Genomic DNA, 26754 nt, shown 5'->3' on the forward strand with positions numbered 1-26754 from the left:
AAAGGTCTTCCAGAAAAAAGTATAAACTTGACCTAGGAAACAAACAACTGATGTTTCTCTGGCTTTGTAAATGTTTTGCAGCCCAAGATAAGCAACCTAATGTTAAGCTCAAGACCAAAGAAAATTACTACAAATATTTCTGTGACATAAGAGAATCACATATAAATCTTTACCAGAAGGTGTAACACTATTTTCTCTGCAAAAGACAACTTCACTTTACCTAAGTTCAGTTTTGAAGCAATTCCTGTATTGGAAAGTCCTGGCAGAATTTGCACTAGTAATTGTTCATCCATAATAAAGCTCACAAAGGAAAGTTTTACCATCACTCATCCTTTGTTGAGAGAACAAACCGCTGAAGGATTTTTAGAAACTCGCAACAATCTCCCTATACGCACTTGCAAAAATAATAGTTGGAAGGAACTGAATTGGGCTTTGTGTTTTTTCCAGGCATCATTTCCTCAGAGTGATAGCTGTAAGCATTTGGAAATTGGCAGTTTAATAAAGAAAATCATATCCATTCTTTTAAAGATACCAAAATATTTCAAAATTTGTTTCCAGATGGTAGAGACTACAGGCCTTTGCTGAAATGTTATTAATGTATAAAATTCTTTTAAATCGGGGAAAAAAATCATATTTAAACCCAGTTTCCTTTAAATTGATCTAAGCACAGGCTGAGCAAGCATTTCAGTAAGTTCTTCAGCCTGTTTCTTTACAGAGATGTTCTGAAGAATTAAAAACCACATCTGTGCTCATGTGTATGAATAAAACCTTTTTCTTCTTTTCACAAGAAAAGAATACATTAGGGAAATACACTCACAAACTGTGTGACATTAGAAGAAGTTAAAACTGGCTGATACCACACACTATTTGTAAAGCTTCAAGGCTTTTTTTACAGCTTAAAAGAATGTATCTCCTCAACTCCTTAAGACCAAAACTGATTATCTAAAGTACTGTTACATTACTGACCTATGAATCTACTTGTCACTTGGGATTAAAAATATTTCTGTAAATGACTTTAGTAAGATAAAAAACCCACAAAAATACTTACATTGCATTTACTTTATCTTCTGGGCCCTGAACTTGACCCGTTACAGTTCCTTGACGGGTGTTTTTAACCCAGCCAACCACTCCTAATTTTCTAGCTTCCTCTTCTGTGTACTGATTTGAAAAATAATGAAAGACGACAATCAGTGTCGGCACATACAGCACATGTATACCACTTAAAACCCCACTTGCATTTTTATAGCTTTAAGACCTACACTTAAGACCAAAAAAAAAATCCATAGATGATGCTCATACTCAGGCATTAAGATATTCTGTCAGCTCTGAAGTTGCAGCAGAAGCAGCCAACTTTTGGACAAGAATGAGACTTTACATATACATAAATGCATGAGTTAATTCCCACTTCCATTTCGACAGCTTTTAATACTTTTCTTAAAAAAACCTATACATATGATGGCTCCCACCAAGACATTACACTGCTCATAATAAAAGTCATCTTCCTCTTTGCTTTATCATATGTACATACATAGAAACTTTCTGATGGTGTGAGGCTTTTTTTTCATCCACAGAGAGGCCAAAGACCTGCTCCTCTTATTTCAGGAACTTTTAACACCATTTTGATCACAAAGGACTCTACTAATCCCACACCGCTCCCTTGTACCTACTCTATTCCTCTATAGCTCCTATCACTGCTCATTCGCCTCTTCAACAATCACAGCGTCTAAACTCATTAAATTTGCTACATATACAAATTTCATAGTTCCTTTTCTCCAGTTTCATTTAAAATCCTTTCCACCTGACTTTCACCCCTTAAATTCTACCCCCAGCTGCTGCATTACTACTAACAAATAGCAGCAAAGGTCATAATCTAATTATACTGTTTTTCTAATATTTTTGCAATACCACAAGAAATTATTGTTTTCCAGCTAGTCACTTCTTGTGATAAAATCAGGAACTTCCAAGTACCCTGGGTTTTGAGGTTTTTTTTTAAACTTTCTCATTTTCTGTTTTTCATGTACATATGAAATATATGCACAGTTTTCATAATTTGTCGCTGAACACTGAAATGGCAGGGAACAGAAAGCCTGTTTTGCAGAAATCCACTAAATTTTTGTTCCATGTAGGACAATAAAAACCCTATTAGCCAATACACAGTACTTGGTTTCATTAGTAGCAAATTTATTTACATTAAAGGTACCTCCTCTGTTTTGCTTCTTGCACATTTTGTGAAGAGTTATAAGACTATGCGGCCCATGTTTTTATCTTGTATGACAGAACATCAACAGACTGATGGCTCTAATAATAAGATCTAAGAGTTTTCAATACATTTTGATGAGAAATAGTCACCAAATATTTCAGAGTATGTGCAGTAATACCCAAAACAGTACACAGACACTAAATGTGCACACTGCACTACCAGCCTCTTTAGACACTTACTCTAATGCCAACAGCCAAATCTCAGGTCAATAGGACTACATTCCAAAAGACAAAACAAATTTTGGGGTACTCTAGGCAATGAGAAGGTGTTGCTAACTACGTAGAGTATTTTTCAAGTTGATTATGAGCAGCTTCTCCATGCAAACTTGTCCAAAAGCATGGGAATGCAGCTGACAACCTGTTTCTCGATACTGCTTATTAGCTCTGGACTGGCACTGTGCTGTGTGTTCACGTGGCTCCAGGTCAGCTCAAAACCAGGCAGAGAAAGCTTGCACCTGCTCATCACATACTATGCAGACATACACTTTTTTCCACTTGATAAAATAATTAGATTCAAGACATACTATATTGTAACCCTCCATCCATTTCAATTTTGCACTATTTCACAATACATATAAACTATGCATAAAAACTTAAGCCTAATATTAAGCATGGCCCGCTATTTTCAGGCAAAAACCTGTTCTTATTTGAAATGCGTCCTCTTGTTTCTTGGGTTTCTGCGAAACGCAAAACTACCTGCTGCATGTTCAGAGCTGGTGGAGATGTTTGGCTGAGATATGAGCCACAGACTGCATGTTTGTAGCACGTTGTTACAAGGAAACACAAAAAGCTTCTTTAAATACTGGTACTATAATGGCCATTAAAAAAATTAAACTGGAACACATTGTTTCAGAAGCTAATATCAAGATAATCAGATTTAACCTTTCTAAAGATTACCATGTTATAACACTCTTGTGGCTGTTTTATCACAAGTAATCCAAAACCAATCTTTAGGTACTATACAAACAAGCAACACGTTAGTAAGCTTTTAAAAATCCATTTTAATATAACAGTAACATAAAACAAATTATTTTCCATTTAAATCCCACTTGCAATACTTAAACATCTAACCTAGAACTCAAAACAGTAGTTGGGTATGTTTATACTCTACAGACCTGCTGCCGTATTTTTAGCACTGGAAATACTATACTGTAAAGTAGAACTGGTAAATCAGACATCGCCTTACCATCCTGAAACAAACACCTAAAAAAAGAAAGAAAGAGACATTAAAATAATTGGAAAAAATACCACTTGTACAAACTTCACTTAATATAAAGTTATAGTAAACTGCATACAAATCATCTGTGGTCTTTTCTTGCAGGGATTTCACAGAGCAGTTATGAAATTTTAACATTGGGCAAACTCCACAGAATTTGCCAACAAGCTGGCCTTGAGCCTTCCCTTGGACAAGTATTTTAATTAACGCAGTTAGCGCATGTAGCTTTCTCTAATGAAGATGTTGCCGTATGGGAATTGCCTTTGACTTAAGTTTTGTTGCCAACCCGGGGGGAGGGCGGGCATTCCCACATAACCGCGCTGACAGAAGACGCGAGCATAAACGCGGGTAACGGAGAGTGCTTTTGACAGAACAGCCTGTGCCCCCCAGGGAACCGGGCGAGCCTTACAGTAGCGGCATATTTACAGCCTTTTTTTCCCTTCCCCTTAGGGAAGAGGCGGCGACCGCTCCCGCGCCGCCCCCGCTCCCCCACACGACGCCGTCGCCTCAGCCCCTGCCCGCCTCACTTGGCCCCGCGCGCATGCGCGGCCCGCCACAATCGCGCGCCCTTGGCGCCGCCGCAACCGCCGCCTCAGTGCGGCGCCCCTCACCCCCTCTGCCCCGGAGCGCAGAGCCCCTCTGTACCTTGCACTCGTCCAAACACTTCGTAATCCACCGACTTGAGCGCGCCGGAGGCCTTCGCCAAGGCAGACATGGCGGCCGCGCCGGCGGAGGATGAGCTGCTGTCGCGTCGTGCGCTGCTCTCCGGGCCGCGGCCGAGCGGGGCCGCCGCGTTCCTCCGGCGAGCGGCGCCCGGACGGGAGCGCGCGAGGCTCAAGCTTCCCGCGTAAGCGGCCGGCTCACACAGAGGCGCTCCGGCGAGGGGGCACGCCACCCCAAAGCGGCCCCGGACTGGGGGCGGGAGAAACCGCGAAACCGCCACTCCACGGGGAACACCGCTCCCTCCGTGCGGGACGCGGTCCCACGGCTGTGAGGGGAGGCGCGGCCCTGCACCGCCGCATCGGGAAAACAAGCGCTCTGCGGCAACTGCAGCCAACGGCGTGTCGTGAGGTACTTACTGAGCCCTCGTGAAGGTGTTCGTCCTTCTGGTATTTGAGGATAGAAATACGTTGAGAACACAAAGGTCTGAACGAGACTGTCTGCTGTTTCAGGGCCGGTGCAGTAGGTGCATGTGCCCAGCCAGGTTTCCCACCTCAAGCATCCCGTGATAGGTAACAAGCATTAGCCTTTTTCGGTGATTTACAAGAGTCCTTGAAACAAAAAGTATTTGCCATACATGGCTGAACTGAGGTAATTTTGACTGATAAGGTGGAAAGTTAAGTAGTTGAGAGCTAAAACATACTAAAAAACCCCCAGATTTATCTTGGGCATCCCTCTCTGGCAAGGCTGCATGACTGACTTTTCTCACATCTCCACATTACTTAGGCTTTCACACTAAGTTTTAAATGCTCATTTCTCTTCCCTGTTCAACCACTTTGCTGAGGCAAATACCAAAGCCAGCAAGGGGCTGGACTCCTCAGCTGGAGCAGCAGGCCTCAGAGATAGAAAGCTCACCTCATGCAAACTGTTCACCAAACCTTCAGGGATATCTATTAGTGCTCATTATTTAATTTGTGAAGTGTTTGCATGTAGTTTCTTTTATGTAGATGCTACAGATGCAAAAACACAGGCCAGAAACTACTTGGTTAGAGATTCAGCCTGCTAAACAAACACCACAAAGATTTTTCTCTGGAGTGTTCTATGTCTGCTTGCAGTTTAACTTTTATCTCCCCCCTCCCCAAGCCCCCATATTTGCCTTTTTGGAAAAATCTAAGTGTCTTCAGGCAGAATTCTACACTAGAAACAACATTTAACCTACCTTAGAAGATGAACTCTGTCTTCTCTTACTCACCAAGAGGTAAAGGCAGGTTAACTGTGACTTCACAATAAAAATCGAACTAACAATTTTATTTTGTTTCTCCATTAGGCAATTTCCTCCCACACACCACTTCATGTCCTAGCAGTAATGCAGCATAACCTGAGTTGTTTACATGTTTGGATCTCAAGACTAGAGGGAAGTTAAAAATAGATCAAGACCTAGAAAAAAATAAAATTGCTTTTCTGAGACTCATCAAGTAACTAGAGAAACAAGAAGTATCTAGAGAAACAACCATTCAATTCAGTGCAGAACAAAAATATTCACATCAATTTAGAAAACTTCCAGTATCACAGGGAATAGGAACACAATGGACAAAGTTCCATCATTTGCTTTAACTATATAACATGTTAAATCAAACCCTTGCCTTTTACAGGGGTCATACATTTTGCTGGTGTGGAGTCAGCACCATTTTGTTTTTAAAGAGGAGGATTCTACAGAAAGAGGAACCGAATGCAGTATAGACTGAAAATCTTTTGTCATTTGCTGCCATCTATCAGCAGTGAAGAGCAAGACAGGTAAAAATAAATTTACAATAACAACCTATTTACAGTATAAAGCATTGTAATGCAAACCTTGAAACCAGAGCTTATTCTGGTACCGATTACACTTTGCTATCTGCACATTCCAGTACTGGCAATGGCAACCTTTGTTTTATCTTTGACCTTTCAAGTGAGGCTTCTTGGTGTCACTCAGTTAGGTCTCTTCATATCTGCACTGGCTCCTTCTTAGGATGGGAATCCATTCCTGTCACTGTCCTTGAGAGCTTCCTGGCTCAGAGATACTCCCATCTCCTGTCTTCCTACTGCTGTTGTCTTTTTTCAGACAAATCAGTTTAAGATTTTTTTTTTTATTTGCCGTAACAACATCTTGCCACTCTTTCCCTGGACGAGTCCGATTTTCTCATTATTTCATGACAAGTAGCAGAGATACCATGCAGAGCCTGAGGAACTCCAGAATATGATACCATGAAACACCTAAGATTTTACAGTCCAAGTAATCAATATCAGTAAACAAACAGTATTTAAATACTCTAATTAGCAAAAGAGCTTTAGCATACACTATCAAGAAATGCAGACAGTCTGTATGAAGTCAGTGAAATTCTGACTTTTTCCCCCTCTTTCAGCTGTTTACTCTAGGGTGGTGATGTCGACCTAAGAAGAATCAGCTGGTTGCACTTCCTAAAGCTACAGACAATGGTTAAAAATGCTAAACACCTACATCTATTAAGGCATAAGATATATTCCTTGCTTATACTGCAGAGGAATGCAAATGATTTGGAACATTTCCTGCAGTGAACAAATTGTACCTTTAGGATGAGCTTGAGGATGAACAGAAAATGTAATGCCATAACATCTGGAGATAAAATAGTGTCTTTCGTAACTGCTGCCAGCTTAGCTATTACCACACGTTGGATTCAGTTTGCTACTCATTAAATAAGGGTGACCTTTTTTATTACTAAAACAAAGCAGCAACAGTCATGATAAATATCTAAGTGAGAGATTCCAGGCTGCAGTGAATTCCAGCAATGACCATTATGGTGCCAATTTGCCCAGGCCTTTGCTATGCTCACAGCAGTTGCTTTTTTAAGATTCATCTCCATTTCACCATATTAATTTCACTTTTCTTTTCTGATCACTACATCTCCTTGTTAATTCAAGTATGTGCTAGCCAGCTTTTATTCCTCTCTCTTTCAGAAGACATTGTTTTGTGTTCTCACTTCTGATATACAGATTGACTTTCACTCCCAGCACAGTGTCATATAGAAACAACTATTACTGCAACTTGAGCTTGTACAGAAGGGCTTCTTTATTCTGAAAGGTGCTTTACTTGGTAAGCTTTTTGCAATTGGTGAAAACTGTGTTGCAGATTGGTCTAGTTTTACCACTAGGTCATCCGCCTCTACTCTGAGCATTAAGCCTTTAAAAATTCCTCCTAGTACTTACTTTAAATGCAGTATAGTTTCCCCACTATCCTGTTTTTAATCATAGCATAACGAAATGATATATTAAAGAGCATCATTATTGGAAAACACCAAAAACCAGCAATGGTGCTATTGCAGCCAAACATTGGAGAAGAGCTCAAGTGTGGCTATGCAAGGAGCTGCAAGTGACTCTAGCACACAGTACCTGAACAGGGCATGCAGAGCCAGCAGGTGGCAGTAGGGTCCATCCAGGAGCAGTAGAAGACTGGACTAGAAATGTACCTACAGTATAAAGGCAAGGTGTATCCAAGAGGCAAGGCTGAAGACAGAACCAAAAACTAGCCTGCCTCTGACATAGGGAAAGAGGATGTGTTCAGCCCTGAGCTTAAATGGAGCTCCTGGACCAAGGAGCAGAAGGGTGTGGTTGGGTCCCAGGTGAGGCTGGTCAGGACAACTGGTGTCCTTGACACTGACCACTATCAATAAAAAGTTTCTGATAAAAGAATCTCTTGTTTATTAAACTTTTGTTTTGGTTGTTAAATCAAAGTTATTCTGAAAGTTGTAGCATCATTATTTATGCTGTTTGTTCATCTCTCGCACAGAATAGTTGGAAAACCATTAAAACCTTTTTTTCTTTCAATACCCACTACTCCTGCTTTCTCTCTATGTGGCTGTCACCTCACACCACCGTATCTACTTGATGTTTTCCACTCCTACAATTACTGTCTTTGGTGTTCACACGGATGTCCCATCAGGCACATAACCTCCCACCTTGCTGTCTTAATTCATCCTTCAACTTGTAACTATGCTGCTGTTTTTCTGCACCATTTTAATTTAACATGGCTCCTCCTCAGACCTGTCCATGATTGCATTTCTGCTCTCCTGCTACCTTTTTGTAGAGTTTCTTGCACAATCTACAAACTGTTAACATTCCTAACGTTTCTTTGGAGTTCACCCCTCTCTCTCAGCCATCGGCTTGCTAGCTGGTATCTTTAGCTATACATTTTCTTTAGAGTTTTTAATATTTGTGCAACTGTCATCACTCTCTTTATCTGAACCAAACTCTAAACCTGACTCACTTGCAAACGGCCCCCAGCTGATTGTGATGTGTGGTTTCCCAAAGGATACCAAAGCTTCTAGATAAAAGAAGCTACTGCTCCCATTGCCTGGTTGTTGCTGTTACCTAGGGAGCACTGAATACCCAGGGAGAAGGTTAGAAGCTATGTAAGTTTAGTTTGTAATTTCTAGCTTCTTTTTTCACTTGTATTCTGTCTAAGGCAATGTATATCAGTCTTTCTTTTCTGTCCTTTAAAATAACATCTTGCACTTCCTTTGTGTTTACTTCTTCAAACAAAATTATAAACTTCCTTCCTTCTTCAGTGGTCTTCCTCTTTTCCTTGTTCTTTTATCACATTTTCTTCTCCTAAATTGTATTTGCTTTTATGACTTAATTTCTGAATAAAAATTAATAGGATTTTCAGCTTTACAGACTTTACTTCGAAGTTGTACAAGTTTCTTCAGGGTCTTTATTTGGTAGTCCTTATTTACATAATACCTAAATATACCAAAAACTATTTGAAGGCTTAATCTTGACCAACTGTGAAATAAGAGATGGTCTCACTTCATCCCATTTTTTCCTCTTTCTGTAGATCACTGGCTATCAATAGTAGTCCTCTTCTCTTAAGCATTAAAGATTAGTTTTAGAAGTCTGAAGGACAAGACAGGCACACAGGGGGATTCTTGAAGAGCCTTAGTCTGCTTTCTTTTGTAGAAGATATAAAACAATGGCTTGTTGCAGAACTACTGAATAGAAATGTTGCAACTGTGCAGAAATAAACACAAAACAACTTTTATTCCATAAGCTTTAGGACAAGACAATGAAGTGTTCCTAGCCTGTAAGGGTTTTGCTAATACTGTTACCAATAGCTGTGAGTCAGCTTATTTAAAGGAAATTAAAAATCAAGTGGAATAGATGTAAAAGTGTCAACTGAAGTCAAGATTTAGGCTTCATATACCTTTCATATGGTATATTCATATATCATAGAGAGTCTAAGCACGTTGTAGAGAAGTGTAGAAAAAGGATGTCTGTTAAGAGGGAGCATCTGGATATAAACTAACAAGCTGAAAAACAAAGTAGTGTTTGGCAAAAATCAAGTCTTACATTGAAACAGAACAACATAGAAGGAAACTGTTTTCTTTAGCTGCATCATAAACAAAAAATGACTTTGTACTGTAAAACTGCAAAACCTGAAATTCAAGCATATAAATTTCATAAAATCTTTGAGGATGATCTACCTGGATACTTATATTGCAATTATTACTGCATAACCTAGAGAAAAACTTTAGCAGAATGGTTGAAGGAAGTACTGCATTCAGTTTTGAAAGAGGATTTGACTACCCTTCTGGAAAAATAAAAATGAAAGATTGTTGAAGTAATAATGTATGGACAAAAATAACAATTGCTAAAATATCTGTTTGGTGTTTGACTGATTAAATACGTCATAGATAAATCTACAGTATACCCATAGCACAGGCAGGTGACCTGGTTACAACATTTGTCTCCTGATCTGTTTATAATGCAAGATCCAAATCCAGCAATCTGATCTGTGTGGGAGGACCCACACACCTGTGCAGAGGCTCACTTAAGCAAGTGGAGTGTTGTGCAGAAGGGTCATGCCTACACAGATCAGATTACAGGACTGCAGCCAAACTTTGTGTGGATGGGACCTAAATTTGTCCCTCTCATGTCCTAAAATCATGGACTGCTTACATGAAGTAACACAAGTTATATGGTGACAGACATAAAATTGTGAAGCCATTATTTTACTGTGGCTAGACTCTACTGTGTAGGTTTTGTGTTACTTTGTGCTTTTTCAGTTATTCTGAGAGCCTACATGTAGAACAACCATGTTCACGTACAGCAAATTGCATGGAAGACCCTCTGTTTATTGAAGCCCTGATTCTGCCTAGGTCATCGAGATCTAACAACTGTATTTTTCTCTGAAATGAGCTTTTATTTTTTAAGTTAAAGCAGTAATCCCCAAAGTTCTTTTGCTTTTGAACCTATTCACAGCTCGATAGTTTTGTTTGACATCATATATAGATATGAATATTTGATGAAACTAAACTTCTGTCCACTTTTCAACATTTTTTTTAATCATTGCCGTGTCAAAGTCCTTAGTTTGCTTAACACTCCTCCACATAAAGATCTAAGGCAGTAAACCACTAAACCTCCACCAACAAAACCACATGAAAATGAGTGAAGTGCAGATTTTTCAGTCTAAATTAAGCTTTAAAAAGTATTTTCACTGATACATAAAAAGCAAGAATCTTCAGGTAAGTCAGTTCTAGTTAGAAGTAGTAAAAACTTTAATCTGAAAACATAACAAGGAACTAAACCGCTGGGTAAAAATAAATGCTTGGTATGAGGAAATCAGCCCTGAAGACTTGAATTGTCATTACAAAGTTCTCTTAAATCATAAAGTGTTGGTAAATAAAACGTGAGAAACTGATGTATCCTATAGCAAAAAAATCCATCTGAAACAAAAATGTGACTGATAGAGTTATACTATTGAGTTCCAAAGCATAAGAATCAGAGGGTGCAATCTGAAGTTAAGTCTGTCAGTCCTATGCTGGCATGATGGATCAAGTAAGTCTTGGCTTGATTAAATCTAAACACAAATCCACCTACTATAATGCCTGCAAGGATTTAAAGTCACTGGGTATAATTTCATGACAGAAGATAAGTATAACTTGACTTTATAAGCAGTTTGTGAACAAAGGAACAATTGAACCATAATAATATTTTAATTTTGTAAATCCAAGACCTAGGAGTTTTATGCAAATTAAATTAGATCCTAAACTAACAAACATGTAAAAGCAATGTTATTGAGGAAAATGTTTATTCTGCATGCAAGCAGAATGTTAAAATTTTTCAGTTTAGCAAACCGCTCTTTTGGCGTTGTCTTTGTGATCTCTGTTTTACCTGGATTATTATTTAAGTATTTGAAATGTCATGCTTCCTGAGGTTTTACTGGAGACATCAGCGAGCTCCAAAGGGAAAGAGAGAAAGTGCGAAAGGATTGGGCCTCGGTGAAGTAGGGGAGCCCAGGCCATCCTGTTACATCTAGAAGGAGCACATTAGATGTCTTAGTCACATGGTTTGATAGGAAAGCAGAAGGAGATTTATCTGACGTTTGATTTATGAAATTTTCATTCACAGGAAACACATTAAAATTTGGGGAAAACATTGACTGAGATGCTGCTGATGGTTATATTTTTCTCTTCTTATGCAACATGCTGAGGAGGTGGAGATGTGGTCATTTAAGGCAGTTCTTTATTCCCATTGAAATATGGGAAATTTAAGCATCACCCTTCCCACAGCCACTAGAACAATGATGTCAGATTTTGTGGAGGATTTAGGGCTCTATAAAAGATCTAAGAAAGCACAAAAGAGTGTGGGTTGGTAAGGAATGGTTTATAATGGAGGTGGGTTGACAGCTATTGCGTTTTGCAGTTCGGTGAAACTATTTGATTATTCTCATTAACTGCATTAGCCCACTATTTCTTCTCAAAAGCAACAAAGAGAAATCCTAATTAGTATTTCGGAATCTTGAAATGTATTAGTGCAGCCTGTGTCATCAGGTATTTCAGTCAAGTCTCGCTGAATTGATTACTGCTTCAGTTCTTGGAACTGGATAACTTCAAAAGCTTAAGTTACAATTTGTGTTGAAGTAGATAAAAAGAGCTGCTATTTTTACAGGGGTATCTGAGAACCAGTGATGGCCAAGCAACTGGCATTGACATGTGGGGGGGTCGGAATTGCTTCTTAGATTTAGCAATAAATATTGTCATATTGTCATTTTAATTCAGACTTTCTCTGGGAAAGTGAATAGTCTGTTCCAAACTTTTACTGTGAGTTCCCATAATATTGCCTCCTTAAAGTGGTATATTGAGTTATTATTTCTGCTAGAAAAATAAATGGTAAATTAGTAATAACAATGAAAACATGTTGCTATGCTCATCTTGCTAAGATAAAAAGAGAGAAAGCATGAAAGACAATAAGTCCATAGATACTGTCTATATTGTAATACATGAGAACTCTCAGATGGTTTCAGATGGTCCTTCTATTCTCTATTCAGAGTTCCCCAATACCAGACTTCATACTGGTAAGACTAAGCTGATAAGAATAACAATTCTTTCCTGAAGAAGCAATGTTTATGCACTCATTGTGTCCCTCTGCCTGTCAACCTCCAATATCCTTCTCCAAGTTTGAATCTGATGGCCAGCTCCAATCAAATGAGGGGAGTATGTTTCAAAGACATTAACTTGTGACAATCAGCATCTGGATGAAGGAAGACACTCTCTTCCCTCTGAAAGGTGGGATGAAGCTCTAGAAACACATACCACATTATCTAGATGCAGCAGGCAAGACCTAGTGCATTGCCAAACGTAATGAAACAGACCTCTACATCAGGGCCTTGTGTGCCCTTTCTTTTGTCCTAACTACACAAGGTTTATGCACAGATAAAAAGGTTGCTGCTGTCGGACCCAAACTTCCATCCATTCTTATACTACCTTGATGCCATCTTCCCCATCCAACCTAGTAAAAACATTAGTAGTTCTGATAAAATGGGAGGAATCAGCATGATTTTTGTAGTGAGAATTCATGTTTCGAATCAACTTGAATGCCTTTGAGGAATCGGTGATTATGTGCAAAAGGGTGATCTAGTCAATAGAGTGTTTCTGGATTTTTAAAAAGCTGTTGACAAAATCCTATATTAGATTACTCTGGGCAGTAAAAGCAAGTGCCACTGCGAAGAACTACAGAAGTATCTCATTACACGAAATGACCAGGCATTAAAAAGTCAGACTAAATTCAGTGTTTATTAAACACTATGTGCAGAGCAAAAGCACACCAAACTACGCAAACACAGCAGTGGTTTCTGAATGAGCCATTTATCACTCGAGAGAGAGATTCTGGAGTTACTGTGAACAGTTTTGAGAAGATCAGTGTAATGCTCAGTGGCTGTCAAGAAAAGCCCTTAGGAAAAGAATGTTAACAAAGGAACAGAGAGCAAAACAGAAAATACCCTCAGGTCACTGTGCAAACCCTGGCTTTACCAAATATCCTGTTCTAGCCGTTCCTTACCTCAAAAACAACAGAAAAGGCAACAGACAAAATTAGTAAGGACGATCTGAAGCCTGGAACAGCTTCATATGACGAAAGACTAAAGAGACTAATGTTTTCCTGTGTCTTCTTGAGACAGAAGAATATTAGTCTGTCCAGGGGATACCACATAGGTCTGCATAATCATAAATGGTGAATAGGCCTCATTATTTCTCACATATGAGAACTCGTGGGCATCAAACAAAATTACTGGGTAACAAGTTTATGACAAACAAAAGGGAACAACTTTTCATACTGTGCATGAATCAGAAATTGCGGCTATGGAACACTGATGCCAAAACATAATGAGCTTAAAAAGCAGATGAATGAGGGGATGAAAAACCAATTTAGCACTATTAAACACAACGAAATAGCCTGTGACTCAGGATGTCTGTCTGTGAACTGAAGAAAAGGGAGAGTATACAGAGGGGAAGTAAAATTGTATGCACGCCCAGTTCTTAGTCTTTAGTTCTTAGTTTTAGTCTTGTCACAGGAAACTGTTCTTGCACATTTCCGCAGCAAAGACTGAGTTCAGTCTTAAAGAAACTGAAAGCTTTCCTGGAAAAAAGAAATGTTTGCGTGGGCTGGAGAGAGAAAAAGGCACAGAGCCCGGGAATCTAATGAGAAAAGAGGTGAATATCTAGGTTTAAAAAAATCAAAATCAGGCAACTAGGAGGAGATACTGAACAAAGCAACCCTGATGGTACCAACCACTCCCTGAAAAGCCCCTGGAGAGCTGGGGAATGCTATCCCATGTTTTGAGCAGAGGCATGATAGCATTAGGTACACAGGGCTGATGGTCTTGGCTGGTACGGCTGTCCTCATAGCCTACAGTGTAAGCGCTGCAGCTGATGTGATGCAGAGGTGTTGTTCTTGGCAGCTAAAGCACATCAAGCTGTTGTATGCTCTGTTGCGATCTGAAAGTGCTCCCTACTTTGTAACACCTCTGGTACCCCTGACACCACCCCAAATTCCCTTTGTTCCCAACTTCCCATTTCAAAATGCCCTGCTTTTCAGAGGTGTTCATTTGCTGGGGATAACCAGAGTGACTCTGACCCAGTTTCTTCTAATTTCAGAGCCTATCAGGCCTCCTGCTGGTACCGTTCCAGATGCTGATGACCAATCCTTTACTCCATCTTTCCCAGGCAAAGAGGGCTGGAATCCCCAAGGACAACCATTTTTCCAACCATATCTCATCAGACAGATTAATTCATAGCATGGCTATAGGATTTGAGCATGCATTTGGCAAAGCCAAGAAAGCATGAATCAGATTCTGTATTAATCCATTGCAATGTTACTGAAAAAGAAAACACATGGGGGTTGTAGATAGTGGTGTTGCTATCTGTCTGAGGAAATAACAGTTAACGCCTACCGTATTGTCCTGCAGAGCTCTCTTTTGAGATTACAAGCTATCTTTTCTGCTCTTTTTCTTCAAGACAGATTCTCTTTCTCACTTGAGTTTTTTTAAGCTTCCTTAGTTCTTTCACCCAGTTCTTGGTACTTTGCCCAGCAGAAGGGCAGCTTCTGGCTTTATACTAAATATGTCTCAGTTTTCCACTGGGCTTAGCCTTTAAGTTACAATACACAAATGTGGCAAAAGCGACTTTTCCCTCTCCCTGGGGTTTCTCTGAATTTACAGTCCTATTGTGTTCCTTAATTAGAACATTCCTTCTATCCTAAATGGCCTTTTTGACCGTTATATTTCCGAGGTTGTTATGAAGTGTTCATTTACAGTCATTGTTTCACCTTGAACTCTTCTTAAGGGGACACCTGACACAATAATAAACCCCACCAATTTACAGTTCCTTGAATCCCAGTTTTAGTCAGCGGGACCTGCATTGCCATAATAATGCCCCTGACACAATTATACTTATTATCCCCACGTTACTAGGACATAAGCATAAACAACTTGCCACGTTAGATCAAATGAATGCTAGATAGCTCTGAGCTTGTTTCACATGATCCTCTCAAAGGTTTGTTAATCTGCTGGATGTGTCCATAATACCCCGTGAGAGAAGCTGCTGCTTTAGAAATGTGCCAAAAAGTCTACCATGCAGATTCAATGCCTAAAACCATGCAGCCAGAAGCAAAGTATAAATAATTCTTTAGCAGGAGAGAAAGGATTGGTTGCTTAAGGGAATATTTAAGTGAGCTTGCCTCTCTTCCAGAATTCATAAATATTTGAATATTTCTGATCCACATGTTGAAACAGTGAGTACACAATCCACCCAAAGAATTAAAGCCTGAACAGCTATGGCCGTGATAAACACAACAATTATTTGTGCTGAATGCTGCTTGAAACAAGGTTGAAAACCTGAACAAAGATTTTTGGCTGCTATTTGGTTTATCCTGAGTTGGGAAAGCAGACCTTATACTTTTTTCTTTTTTTTAAATAGACATTGCCAATTTCTTCTCCTAACTGAAACAACATGGAAGACCTTACATTTTCAGCTAATGCCTCATTCAAAAGAGGAGAGACTGCAGATATTTTAGGATGAAGAGCACCTGTTCACAGGTTCCATCCATCAGTGATATCCAAATAGGCTTTGAAGGCTTTTTTAAAAGAAAATATTTATAAGCTTCTAATGCGAAGCACACTGCTGTCTGTGATACCCCACTGAAATCAATGGGACTATTTGTGAAGTACGATACTATCAAATGAGTTGGTATGTCACAATTTGCTCCTATTTTGAAAGGTAAATCCTGCCCAGAAGAGTTAAATATAGTTGCCATTTCGCTAACCTGAGAATCGGAAGGAGAATGAAATGAGAGAAATGAATAGACAAACGAGAGAACTGAGAACTGCAGATGAAGATGCAACAGATGCATTTACCACTGAAAAAAAATACCATCAGCTACTTAAGCACTTGGGGTAAGGTCTGCCACAGCTCTGCTTTGGCAAACACAGTAGCAGTATGAAACTGCAAAGTCCATAATGGGCAGTTTCTATGCAAGTGACTGCAGGCTGCCAAGGGACTGTGTTGCCTTCATGTCCTAGAACAGCAGAATCCCTAGAACTGACCTTTGTGAGTTCACTGTCATCACATGCTCCTCTGCAGCTGGTTTCTGTTTGGCAAGACAGTGACACAGAAAAATCCATCTCAGTGCCTCAAGAGGAAAAAGAAAAAAAAAAAAAAAGAGTAATGTCTCTTTCCCTGAAGTTGGCTGCATTTATTTAATATCCCAGGAATTATTATTTATTTCAAGTAGTTATGAGTAATTTAGAAAGAAATCAGCAGGAGGCTCCTATAATGAGGCTCAAGTCTATTACTTTTTCTCCCTGCAGGCACTGCAGTTTCCACGGATATCTTCAAGAGTTTCAGATATGCAGAGGAAACAGACTGTCAAAGCCAGACTCTCTTGTGGGGATTTGAGACAATTTTGCTTTCCAAATCTTAGGCAATAAGACACCTAAAGAGAACAGATCCAGGGAGTGGAGAGGGAAAACCAATTTTTCTATACATTAGTTCAGTTCACCAAGGAGGATTTTGCTCATGGTTTTGTACAAACAGTGACTGTCCATCCTTGTAAGAACAGTAACCCACTAACTTTAGCTGGGAAGGAGAGGAGGCCAAGTAGTATCTTGTGAACTGATATAATTGAGGATGGATTTAACGGCCTGAACTCTCATAAACAGAACCACCAAGAATGTAAAGTGAAGGATAGCAGTGTTGCACATATTCGGTCAGCCTTGTCTATGTAGTAAAGTTTTACAAATTATGCAGGTGCCTATATTAACACTTTAACCTCTTCACAAGTGCCTTTTATTTCTGTTCCTTTCCCAAACAATATAGGCTAAACTGAGAAAAGTCCCACTTACATTAAAACATGTGTATCTAAACAGGCATTACAGAAACAGAACAGTATTAGTGTTCAGTGTATGTGCTTTAGGTGATACTGAACCCACCTCCCCATCCAACTTGAAACGTGTAACAGAGTATTTAGACAGCCTTACTTTAAGGACCTAAAATTAGTTACTCTGAATCACGCTTTAGAAGAACCTATTTTTGTCCCATACTACACAGGAAGCTTAAGTTCCTTGGCACCTCATTCAGATGCTGTAATCACTCTTGCCCCCATCCTCCAAATAGATAAATTCTCTGTAAAATAGAAGTGTATGCAACAGGTATGTTTCTAAGTTGTAGTCTTCTGGCTTGTGGAAATTTTCTCTACATTTAGGTAGAGCAGTGTTTGTCATGTTTTTACTAAATAAGGCAAAGGAGGTCACATGTCTCCAGATGAGATCTTCTAGCTACAAACCAGCATAAATATGTTGATTTTAAAATCAGTGTTTCTGTTTCTTTGACTTAAAATTAGTGATTTAAATTGCATTCACACACTTCAGAAGATTGGTTAGACTGACTAATCCTACTGCCGTCTTGCTCATTGTTTCTCAAAAAAGTAATAACTGCAGTTGAGTTCCTAGGGGCAGGAGGGGAGACAAGCAGCTGTAATTACCGCTCTTCACTGTTTATACCAGACAAGGAACTGCTGCTACCCATAATCTTTAGAGCAACTCAGTTTCCCAGGGGCAGGGGAGTAAACGCTTTCATGGCAGGCTGTAATTACAGGCTCAAGTCCCCATCCTGAAGGGACAGAGCAGCTCCTTGCAATGAAAATGCCCTTGTTAGTCTGAAGACTTGCAGCTAGTAATCACAGATGCTTCTTCTTGGAGAAAGTAAGTTACTGCCATCTTGTCTGAAAGTTGGTGAGCAGGATGGCAGCAGCTTCTTGACTCTCTTTGGCATCTTTCGGTGCCTGCTTTGGATGACTGACCAATTTAGAAACATGGGGATGAGAGAAAGTCTGAGTATCCTCCCCACTGACAACATCAAAAAGCAAGCTATTCCTCTTCCTTTCTGTAATGGAGCTCTTTGAGATGTGTGGGGGGGTCACAGACCAGGACAGGTATGATACAGGTAATATGAAGCTCCTGTTGGATTGGGTGTTCTTTTCCAAATTGCAAAATGTCACTCAAAAAATTACTCAACTTAGGTCAGAAAGGACAGATGGGTCACTAAGCAAAATGTCTATATAGGAAAAGTAGTTGCTTGAGAGCTGAGATAGTAGAAACCGTGGTTAAGGTTGAGTGACAAGTTTCCTAAATACCGATGACAGTGCTGGTGTTAGTTGACCTAAGGCAGCAAGCCGTTCAACAAGGGAATGTGTGAACAACGCCCAACGTGACTTAAGCCACTGTTAACAGTCAAAATTTCTCATGAATGGGAAGATTGTATTTTTTTCACAACTACAACACTTGGATTCATCAATTCTGAAGATTTAATGCCAAAAACAACAGGTGGCAACCATATTTGGGTTGCTCGCAATTCATATTCCTCCTACTTAATAAGAGAGGAAAAAGCTGTTGATGCAAGTAGCACAGACGGGTTCCTTGTTATGAAAGCTAGCCCTTCATCATATGACTCGGGAACCAAATGTGCTTTTACACACTGCTGCAGCCAAAACATATTGCAAACTTGAAGAACAAATTTATTTTTGACTCACTTGGCAAAACGTATCAGTTTTTTTCCTTTTAAATAGCAGAATGCCAGCATACTGGGGGAAAAGATTAGTTTTTTAATAATTAGTAAATTAATCAATACGCAGAAAATACTTTGAAAATGCAAGTACATATAGTACATGTAGTATGCTTACTGTTGTAACTGCGAATGGACTCAGAATCTCCTTTTCCTTGTTCCAGATTCTGAAAACAGGAATCCTGAATTTCTGGGAATGAAGAGGTCAGATCAGTACGATGACTGTCTGAGGTGCTGATGGCATACTTTGCACATTTTTCCCCAAAAGGTAAGTGTTTAATTCTGGTGGAAGGCACTTGTGTGTCTGAGGTGCAACGGTCACGGATGAGGAGGCTTGCTGGTTCAGATAAAATAAGCTCCCTGGGGTCAGAGGTGCTTATTCACATTGCACAATACTTAGAAATGTGTGAAAAATCAAGCTTCAGTTTTAGCTCGGGTTAGAAAGGGTAGAAACTGCAGGAGTATTTTTTCGTGATAACGTAGCTGTGAAGCAACAGAATGCAGCTTTGACGTTCCTTATGTATCTGCCAACTTCAATTTCAGAAAACTGGACTGTAATTTTGATATTTTTTTTCTCCAAGTCCAAACAAACTCTGTGTGCTTCAAATTTAATAGACACTTTCCCACATTGGAAACGGCTGTTTGGACAAACCACTATTGCAATTAAGTAGGAAAGAAGACTTGCCCATAAATGATAAAAAATAAGTAATTTTAGACTTTTCAGTTTCAAGGCACATATATTCACTTAAACATGGATATTATTTTATTACAGCTTCTGGGCCAGTTATCCAATTTATCCTTGTCTGAATTGATGATAAAACTATTCATTTCATAGTGTTTAGCTACACCTTTTGCTTATTCCTGTTTGCACCAGCAAAACACTAAAACAAGGTGTACTTTATCACCATAGAAATTTGACCATAGTCAAGTTTCATTTTCAATTCAGGCCAGAAAGGACAGAAATTTATGTATAAATTGTTTTGTGTAATGTGGCTATGAGGCGATAGAATGCAATTGTAAAGCCACTGTTAAAGATGTCAACAAATACCCTCCAAATCACAATAAAAATCATAGCGAAGTCCGACTATTTTGTAATAATGTAGAAGTTGATATACATAACCTACAAGATTATGCGATACAAAATCCTCTAGGAATGGAAAGGTATTTCAAAAGTATTGAACATTAAACAAAATCGTCGTGCTTCCTTTATTAAAAGTATAGGTCTAGGAAGGTGAGAAAAGGTAGAACTAACTTTGTTTCTTCAATACCCGCTTGAAAAGGCTTGGCCTTTGTAGCACTTCAATCAAGGGAAATTAGCAGAGTATTTTATCCTAGTCTCATCCCATAGCCCAGACCAATTACTGTCACTGAAGCTTTAGGAAAAGGAGCTATGTGGTGCACTAAAAGTGATTATAGACTTTAACTGTCCCAAGACATTACAAGAAAAAGACTTGGTGGAAGAGCGATGAAGTAGTATCGAGCCTCCTTTGGCACCTGGGAAAACCTTATTCATATAAAGCTGATTTATTAGTACTCTTTGTCAGAAGAGACTTACAGCACTTGCGCCGATTATTGTTTTGGTAACTGTAGCAAAGTAGTGTGACTCTGCTCACAAAGGCGTACGTGAATATAGCACGCAGGATCGTTTCCTGTTGCGGTGGACTGGAAATAAAAACAATACCTGATACAAAAGGCATGTAACAAGATGGTATAAATGCACTCTTCAGGAAAATGCCATGACAATATCTGAGCATTATGGCCTTTGCTAATCATACGTAGGTTTTCTGTGGCATTTCTCCTCTTTGTAATGTGTTTCAGCATTTAGTTAGCTGTCTTTTTTTTTTTTTTTAATTTTAAGCAGAGCTAGTTTGAGCATAAAGATCAGAAAACAGGATTTGCCTTTGTCAGTAGGTTTAAATCTAATCAGTTTGCAGCTGTTGTATGGTCACGATGTAATTCTTGAAGGGAAATTCAATTAACAATTATATTTAGGAGACAGCTGGAGATAAAAGCTACCAGTACCACCAGTGCTGTGATCCCATATCCATCACAGGCTTTATCCTACACCCACAGGCCAACGGCAGGACCAGGCACCGCTGAGCTCTGCTTCAGCGACTAGCATTATTATTTCCAATAAGCCTCTTAGACAGCCACACAATCTGCTGTCAAACTCCATGGCTAATTATCTCCATCATGAAGTCCATCCCCACTTCACATTACAGTACACTTTTTGGGTGAAGACCAACGTTCGATTCCCTTCTGCAGTTCTGCTCTTGAGAGCAGCTGGAAAGTGAATGTTTTTATTCCGAATTACGTTGTTGGGACGGCGGCAGCTTTATGAAACGGGCTTTTTAATAAACCGCAAAGCCACAGAAAGTGAACTCTGAACTCGAGTAGGAGTTACGGCCTTTCCACCACATCGTCTTCCTCACCCAGCTGCCTAACGGAGAGCCTCGTGGCTGCACCCGCCCTTTCCGCCTCGGCTCCCCGAGTCTGCGGGGGCTACCCCCGCGCCCCGTCCGCGGAGCGAGGGGGCACAGGGAGCGCTTCCCCCTCGCGCTCCCGCTTCTCCTCAGCCCGGTCCCGCGGGGTTTCTCCTTGGGAAGGCGGCTCTTGCTGCCGCAGCGCGAGGAGAAAGGGGGCTGTGCGTGGGGGTACCCGGTACGGCGGGGCACAGCTCGGCGGGGCGGGGGCCGCCTCTGCGCGCTGCCCTCGGCCTCCGCCTTCCGCCGGAAGTGAGCGGGGCGGGGCGGGCGGTCGTTCGCTCACGGGCCGTTCCCCGGTGTGTCGTCACGGCGCGCCGCTGGGTGACCGCCGGGGGCCGGGCCGGGCCGGGCGCGCAGCTGGGACGGCGGCGGGGCGCGAAGCAGCGCAGCGCCGGCCATGGCGCCGCCGCCGCCGCAGAAGGAGATCGTCTACAACAAGCTGCTGCCCTACGGGGAGCGCCTGGAGGCCGAGGCCGCCCGCTTCCTCGCGCAGATCAAAGACAACCTGGCCCGGGCTGTGCAGCTCCAGGAGCTGTGGCCCGGGGGGCTCTTCTGGACCAGGAAGCTCTCGACGTGAGTGCCCGAAACGGGTCCTTCCCCGGGGCTGTTGGGGCTCCGTCCACCGGCGGGGCGGGACGGGGCGGCGGTGTCGCGCCCGGGGGTTAAGGCGCCTCGGAGCGGGGCCTGCGGGCTAAGAGGGTGCGGAGCCGGGGCGCCGGGCTCGTCCCTCCTCCGCGGGGCCGCCCCAGGGCCGGTGGGGCTGTTTGGGAGCGCGGCGGAAGGCAGGCTCGCTTCGTAACGGTTTCTCGCTGCGCCGCTTCGTCAGAGCCGAGCGGGTGCCGGCTGCCCCGTGCGCGCCCCCCGCTCGGCTGAGGATCGGGGGTGCTGCCAAGGCAGGACTGCGGGCAGGCGCCGAGGGCCGACCTCCGCCAGCGGAGCCCGGGCAGCCCCGCCGGCCAGCGCTGGCCGGCCCGGCCGGCTGCCCGCGCTTCCCCGTCGGTAGCTAGGCGTCAGCCCGTGGCTTACGCAAGGCCCGCGAGTACTTCGGCATAGGAAATGGGGGCAAAGGTGGCTTCGTTTCCAAGAGCTCGCCTGTCGTCTCCGCAGCTTTCTGAATTTTACGAATCAAGCTCTTGTGGGTTTGTTTGTTGCTTTTTTTTTTTTAATGCATACTTGGCCACCTGTTTCACCTCTTGCCTTTTTAAGCAAGTTGTGCGAGATACCATCACCACGTAACTTCTGCTGTAGGAATGTGAAGTCTTTCTCAAGACAGGCTATTTGTTAGTTTAGTGCTCGCAGGATTGAATTCTGGCTTAACGCTGAGTAAACACCGTTGGTGCCCTTGATACCTTGGCTGTGCTGTGGCACGGTGTAGTTTATGTTGATGTTGGCTCTGCCGTGTGTGCTGGCAAGGTGTTTTTAATATAAATAAAAACACAGTGGTTTCATAGATAGCACTGACTAGAACATAGGTTTCTCTTGGTGAATTTTACAAAGTGTACTTAACCCTTTTTTCTTAATAGCCGCTATTTTGGACACTCTGGCACTGAAAATGGCATCATGTGACAATGACTCCTGTAGCTTCAATCAGTAAACCATATTTCTGTAGATGCTTATCATGTTTTTTTTGCCAAATGCTCCGTGTGCCTTCATAAATGGTGTTTGCTATGTGCTAGAAACGATGAGATATGTGCGTTTTGTACAGTTTCGAAATCTTCACTTACAATTTTCCTCCTTACATAAGTAAATTTTTTTTAATATTAATTGGGAATTTAATGTATATTTGGCAGTCAAATCTGTTTGATATGTATGCATTGAAATGTAAGTGTCTTTATATTTGCCAAGAGGCATTCTTAGATAGAATTACATTGATGGTTGCAAAATGACTCACATGTTTGCGTTATGTGACAGTTTAAACCTGCTTGGAACCAGTTCAATACTGTTTCCCTTCCCCCCCCAGCCATCTGCTTAGCTCGTACTGGTTTCAGTGGTACCTGTTGCCTTTGTACCTGTGGTAGAACTTCATGTACTAATCAAGTTGAAATAAACTGTAGCAGTTCTTACTACGAGAAAGATCGGCATTAGCTAAATGTGGCACTTAAGTCCTTTGAAAATGTGCAGGGTTGTATTAGAATCACCCTATTACTCACTCTGTAAAGTGTAATTACTGTTACCAGTTTAGGCTTCAGGGCAGTGAATTTAGCCTATTGAGAACTGCTGCTATGCTACTTTATGAATCACGGAAAGGTCAGGAGGCTCTAATTTGTGGTTTTCCACCTACTCTTTGAAGTTTGAATTTTTTGTGTGTGTTTGCAACTTGTCTGATGCCTGTTAGTCCTAAGATTTCTTTGTGGCATGTTATATGCAGTAAGACTCTGAATATGTTTGGATGTAGGCAAGGAAGGAAACAGTGGGCTTGGTTTAAAAATAAGCTGGTGTACTTAACAGGAGAGATGTTTTGCTTCTTAGTTTAACTTGACAAAGTACTTCTGCAGGATGAAACACGCTAATAAAAGTTGAGGCCTAGATTAAACACTTCCAACCATATGGTCTTCTGATGTCATACCTAAGTCAAATTATAGGATAATGACAATAAAATCAACATTTTGCTGTCTGTTGATAGTGGTTGATTCATCTCCAAATCAACTTACTACCTTTTTCCCTGCTGGCCAGCTACAGTAAATAGCAAATTTGTTTGATGAAAAAAAAAAAAGCCCAGAATCTTCATAATGGTATGATCGCTGCTTAGCTTTGTTGCAAATGTCTGAATTATAAAAGCCAGTGTTCTCACCGTTTTTTGTGAAATAATTTATAATTCGGAACCCTGGCTGACATGTCTTTAATCTATTTCTTATATAGATACAAATGTTAATACAAACTTTGTAATATGTACATACATATAAATGAGTAATTGCATGCAGATTATATACTTGTGTAGTTACACTTCCTCAGGTACTTACAACTTTATACAACCTGTATAAACCCTGTAGAGTATGAAGAATGAAAGTGAAACTCAAATCTTTTTTTGAATTAAAAATTTGAGTATTGGTTCCTATTTCACAATGACAGCTGAACCTGAGATCTTGTATTTCTTCTGTTCCCAACAGCTGAAAACATGACTTGCACATAGTTATCTTAAGACCAGCTGTTTCAGCTGTCTGATGTCACGAACTGAGTACGGGGGAAAAAAAGAGCAAAATTGGAGTTTATCAGATATAATGTCTGTAAGCTGATTTGCATAATTCTTTTATGCATAACTTTCAGTGATGCGAACTGGTTCTTTGGTTGGGATGCATGTGTGGAGTGTGGTAAGAGAACTTTTCTGTGAAGACAGAAATAGTGCAGTTACTTAAGTAACTTTCGACTTAGTGGGACTTACGCAAGTAAAACTGCTTGCCTCAAAGATTGGCATTTAAATCTGTAATCATTACCCCAAGATTCCTCCAACTTTGGCTAGTAAAATCTGTATCTTATAAAATGCTAATCCGGTTGTGAAAGCAGAAGACTGAATCTCAGTTGTATAACTTGCTACAGTGTGTTTGTGTGGGGAAAAAGCAGGTTGCATCAAAATAATTTGCTTAATGGACTTGCGTCATACTCTTATGGTCCCTAGGTCAAAAATAGGCTGCTGTTTCAATTTTTCCCCCTTTCACGTTATACATAGAAACTTTGTGTATAGATTTTTTTTTTTTAGAACATAGCTTGTAAATGAGCATATTAGTATAATATGAACATTTAATAGTTACTGTACATGTAGTTGACTCTGCAGCCTGGAAAACACACAAATGTCTTTCTGTGCTTTCTACTTCAGTAGGCAAGGGTAGAGTTTTTGGAGCTGAGGGACACAGTTTCTATTCCTGACAATGTTATTTTATGAGCTTGTCAGGTATAGGCTTATTACGAAATGACATTTGACTGTAAGGTGTGGAAAAATGCAGCTCAACTGTTTTGAATCAGAATGACAGGACACAAAGTTACAGTGAGGATGAAAACATCTCAGCTGGACTCTGCTGAAGTATTTTAATCACTGTTGCTTATAAATCTTGTTTTACATCTATTTCCCTGTCATCTTTATCAGAAAAATACAAGCTTTCCTTCTGGACGCATAAAGGATGTGTGTGTATACTGTATACATGTATATGTGTTTTAAATAGTCTTGTTGAGCATGATACATTGTTTTTCATATAATTTGTCAAAAACTGAGTTTTAGACCAATCATAATCCTATCCTGTGTGTTAGAAAATGAAAATAGATAGCTAGGAATTTAGGAGAGTGCTTTATTCAGCTTCATAAGTGAAGGCAATTTTTAACTGTAGCAGAGCAGCCAACTTTCTCGGGCAATTTAGGATGTCCACTTGATACGAGAGTACATTTCCTAAAAATAGGTCTATTGTAATTGTGGAGTGAGAGATTGGATACCTAATACTTTTAGAATAGGGAATTTTTGGTGGGTTTGTTTGTGTTTTTTTTAATCTCCAGAGGCCCTGCACTCTGTGCAGAAACGATGGAGCTGCAAACAGAATTTTCACTTCCTAATCACATTTTTTTAGGTTGGGTGGGTGGGTTTTGTTGTTGTTTTTTTTTTTTCTCTTCATGTAGCTGAACTCCAAATAAGAACCCAGTGGACCAGCACAATGAAGGACAATTTATTTATCCTTTTTGCAGTTGACTGGTAGAGTTTGAGAACTCATAAAACCTTTGATGGTTTTCTTAAAGGAGGAATCAAAAGAGAAGTGGAATTAAGATTTCAAGAATCATTGCAATGTAATATTACCTGTTTTCATATAAGAAGTCTTCTTTTTTGTTTTGCAGCAATTTAGTTCTAGAATTAATTTTTTTCCCCAATAATGCAATTAGTAATTTTTTTTTTTTATCCTGAAGAGCTACCACTTATATGGTGAGCATGTATCTGTGTGATTACCCCCTAGGCGTTCTTCAGGATTCATGAAGTTCTGCCTATATTCTTTTATTTAGTAATGGCGATATTTCGTCCTTTGTGAGGGGATATTCTGAAAATGTTGCAGTTCCCTACTGTTACATTTTGCTCTTTTAATCTTGAGGAAAAGGTGATTAGCCCTTTTCTAGAAGTAATTATTTTCTGTCATTGTCCTAATGCACAGCTGGATTAGGGCAAATAACTGATGGTTTTAAAATCTGCCCCCCCCCCGACATAAAGAAGCTGTAAATTGCAGTTTGGCATCTAGTTCTGCTTCTTGGGCATAGGACA

The 26754-nt window shown here is 40.5% G+C and overlaps 2 protein-coding genes across 7 annotated transcripts in view; one reads left to right on the forward strand and one right to left on the reverse strand.

The window, feature by feature from the left end:
- Positions 1-4555, reverse strand: part of ACYP2 (acylphosphatase 2) — a 49189-nt gene extending 44634 nt beyond the window's left edge. The window contains exons 1-3 of one of the 4 annotated variants that reach the window (XM_072857576.1): positions 4121-4555; positions 3375-3462; positions 1049-1158 (exon numbers count right to left, since the gene is read on the reverse strand). In XM_072857576.1, the coding sequence (XP_072713677.1) occupies positions 1049-1158; positions 3375-3437 (173 nt within the window). In that variant the 5' untranslated portion in view covers positions 3438-3462; positions 4121-4555. The remainder of the gene's footprint in view (positions 1-1048; positions 1159-3374; positions 3463-4120) is intronic. The other 3 variants (XM_072857575.1, XM_072857578.1, XM_072857577.1) reach the window with 3 other exon arrangements.
- Positions 4169-26754, forward strand: part of PSME4 (proteasome activator subunit 4) — an 87826-nt gene continuing 65240 nt past the window's right edge. The window contains exons 1-3 of one of the 3 annotated variants that reach the window (XM_072857574.1): positions 4169-4546; positions 5788-5929; positions 19206-19309. Coding sequence is in view for 2 of the 3 variants with exons in the window: in XM_072857570.1 (XP_072713671.1) it covers positions 21925-22100 (176 nt within the window). In the remaining variant the exon portion in view is untranslated. Of the gene's footprint in view, positions 4547-5787; positions 5930-19205; positions 19310-21795; positions 22101-26754 lie in introns of those variants that run through there. The other 2 variants (XM_072857570.1, XM_072857573.1) reach the window with 2 other exon arrangements.

This window comes from Ciconia boyciana, chromosome 3 (assembly GCF_034638445.1).
Source record: "Ciconia boyciana chromosome 3, ASM3463844v1, whole genome shotgun sequence".
NCBI lineage: Eukaryota > Metazoa > Chordata > Aves > Ciconiiformes > Ciconiidae > Ciconia > Ciconia boyciana.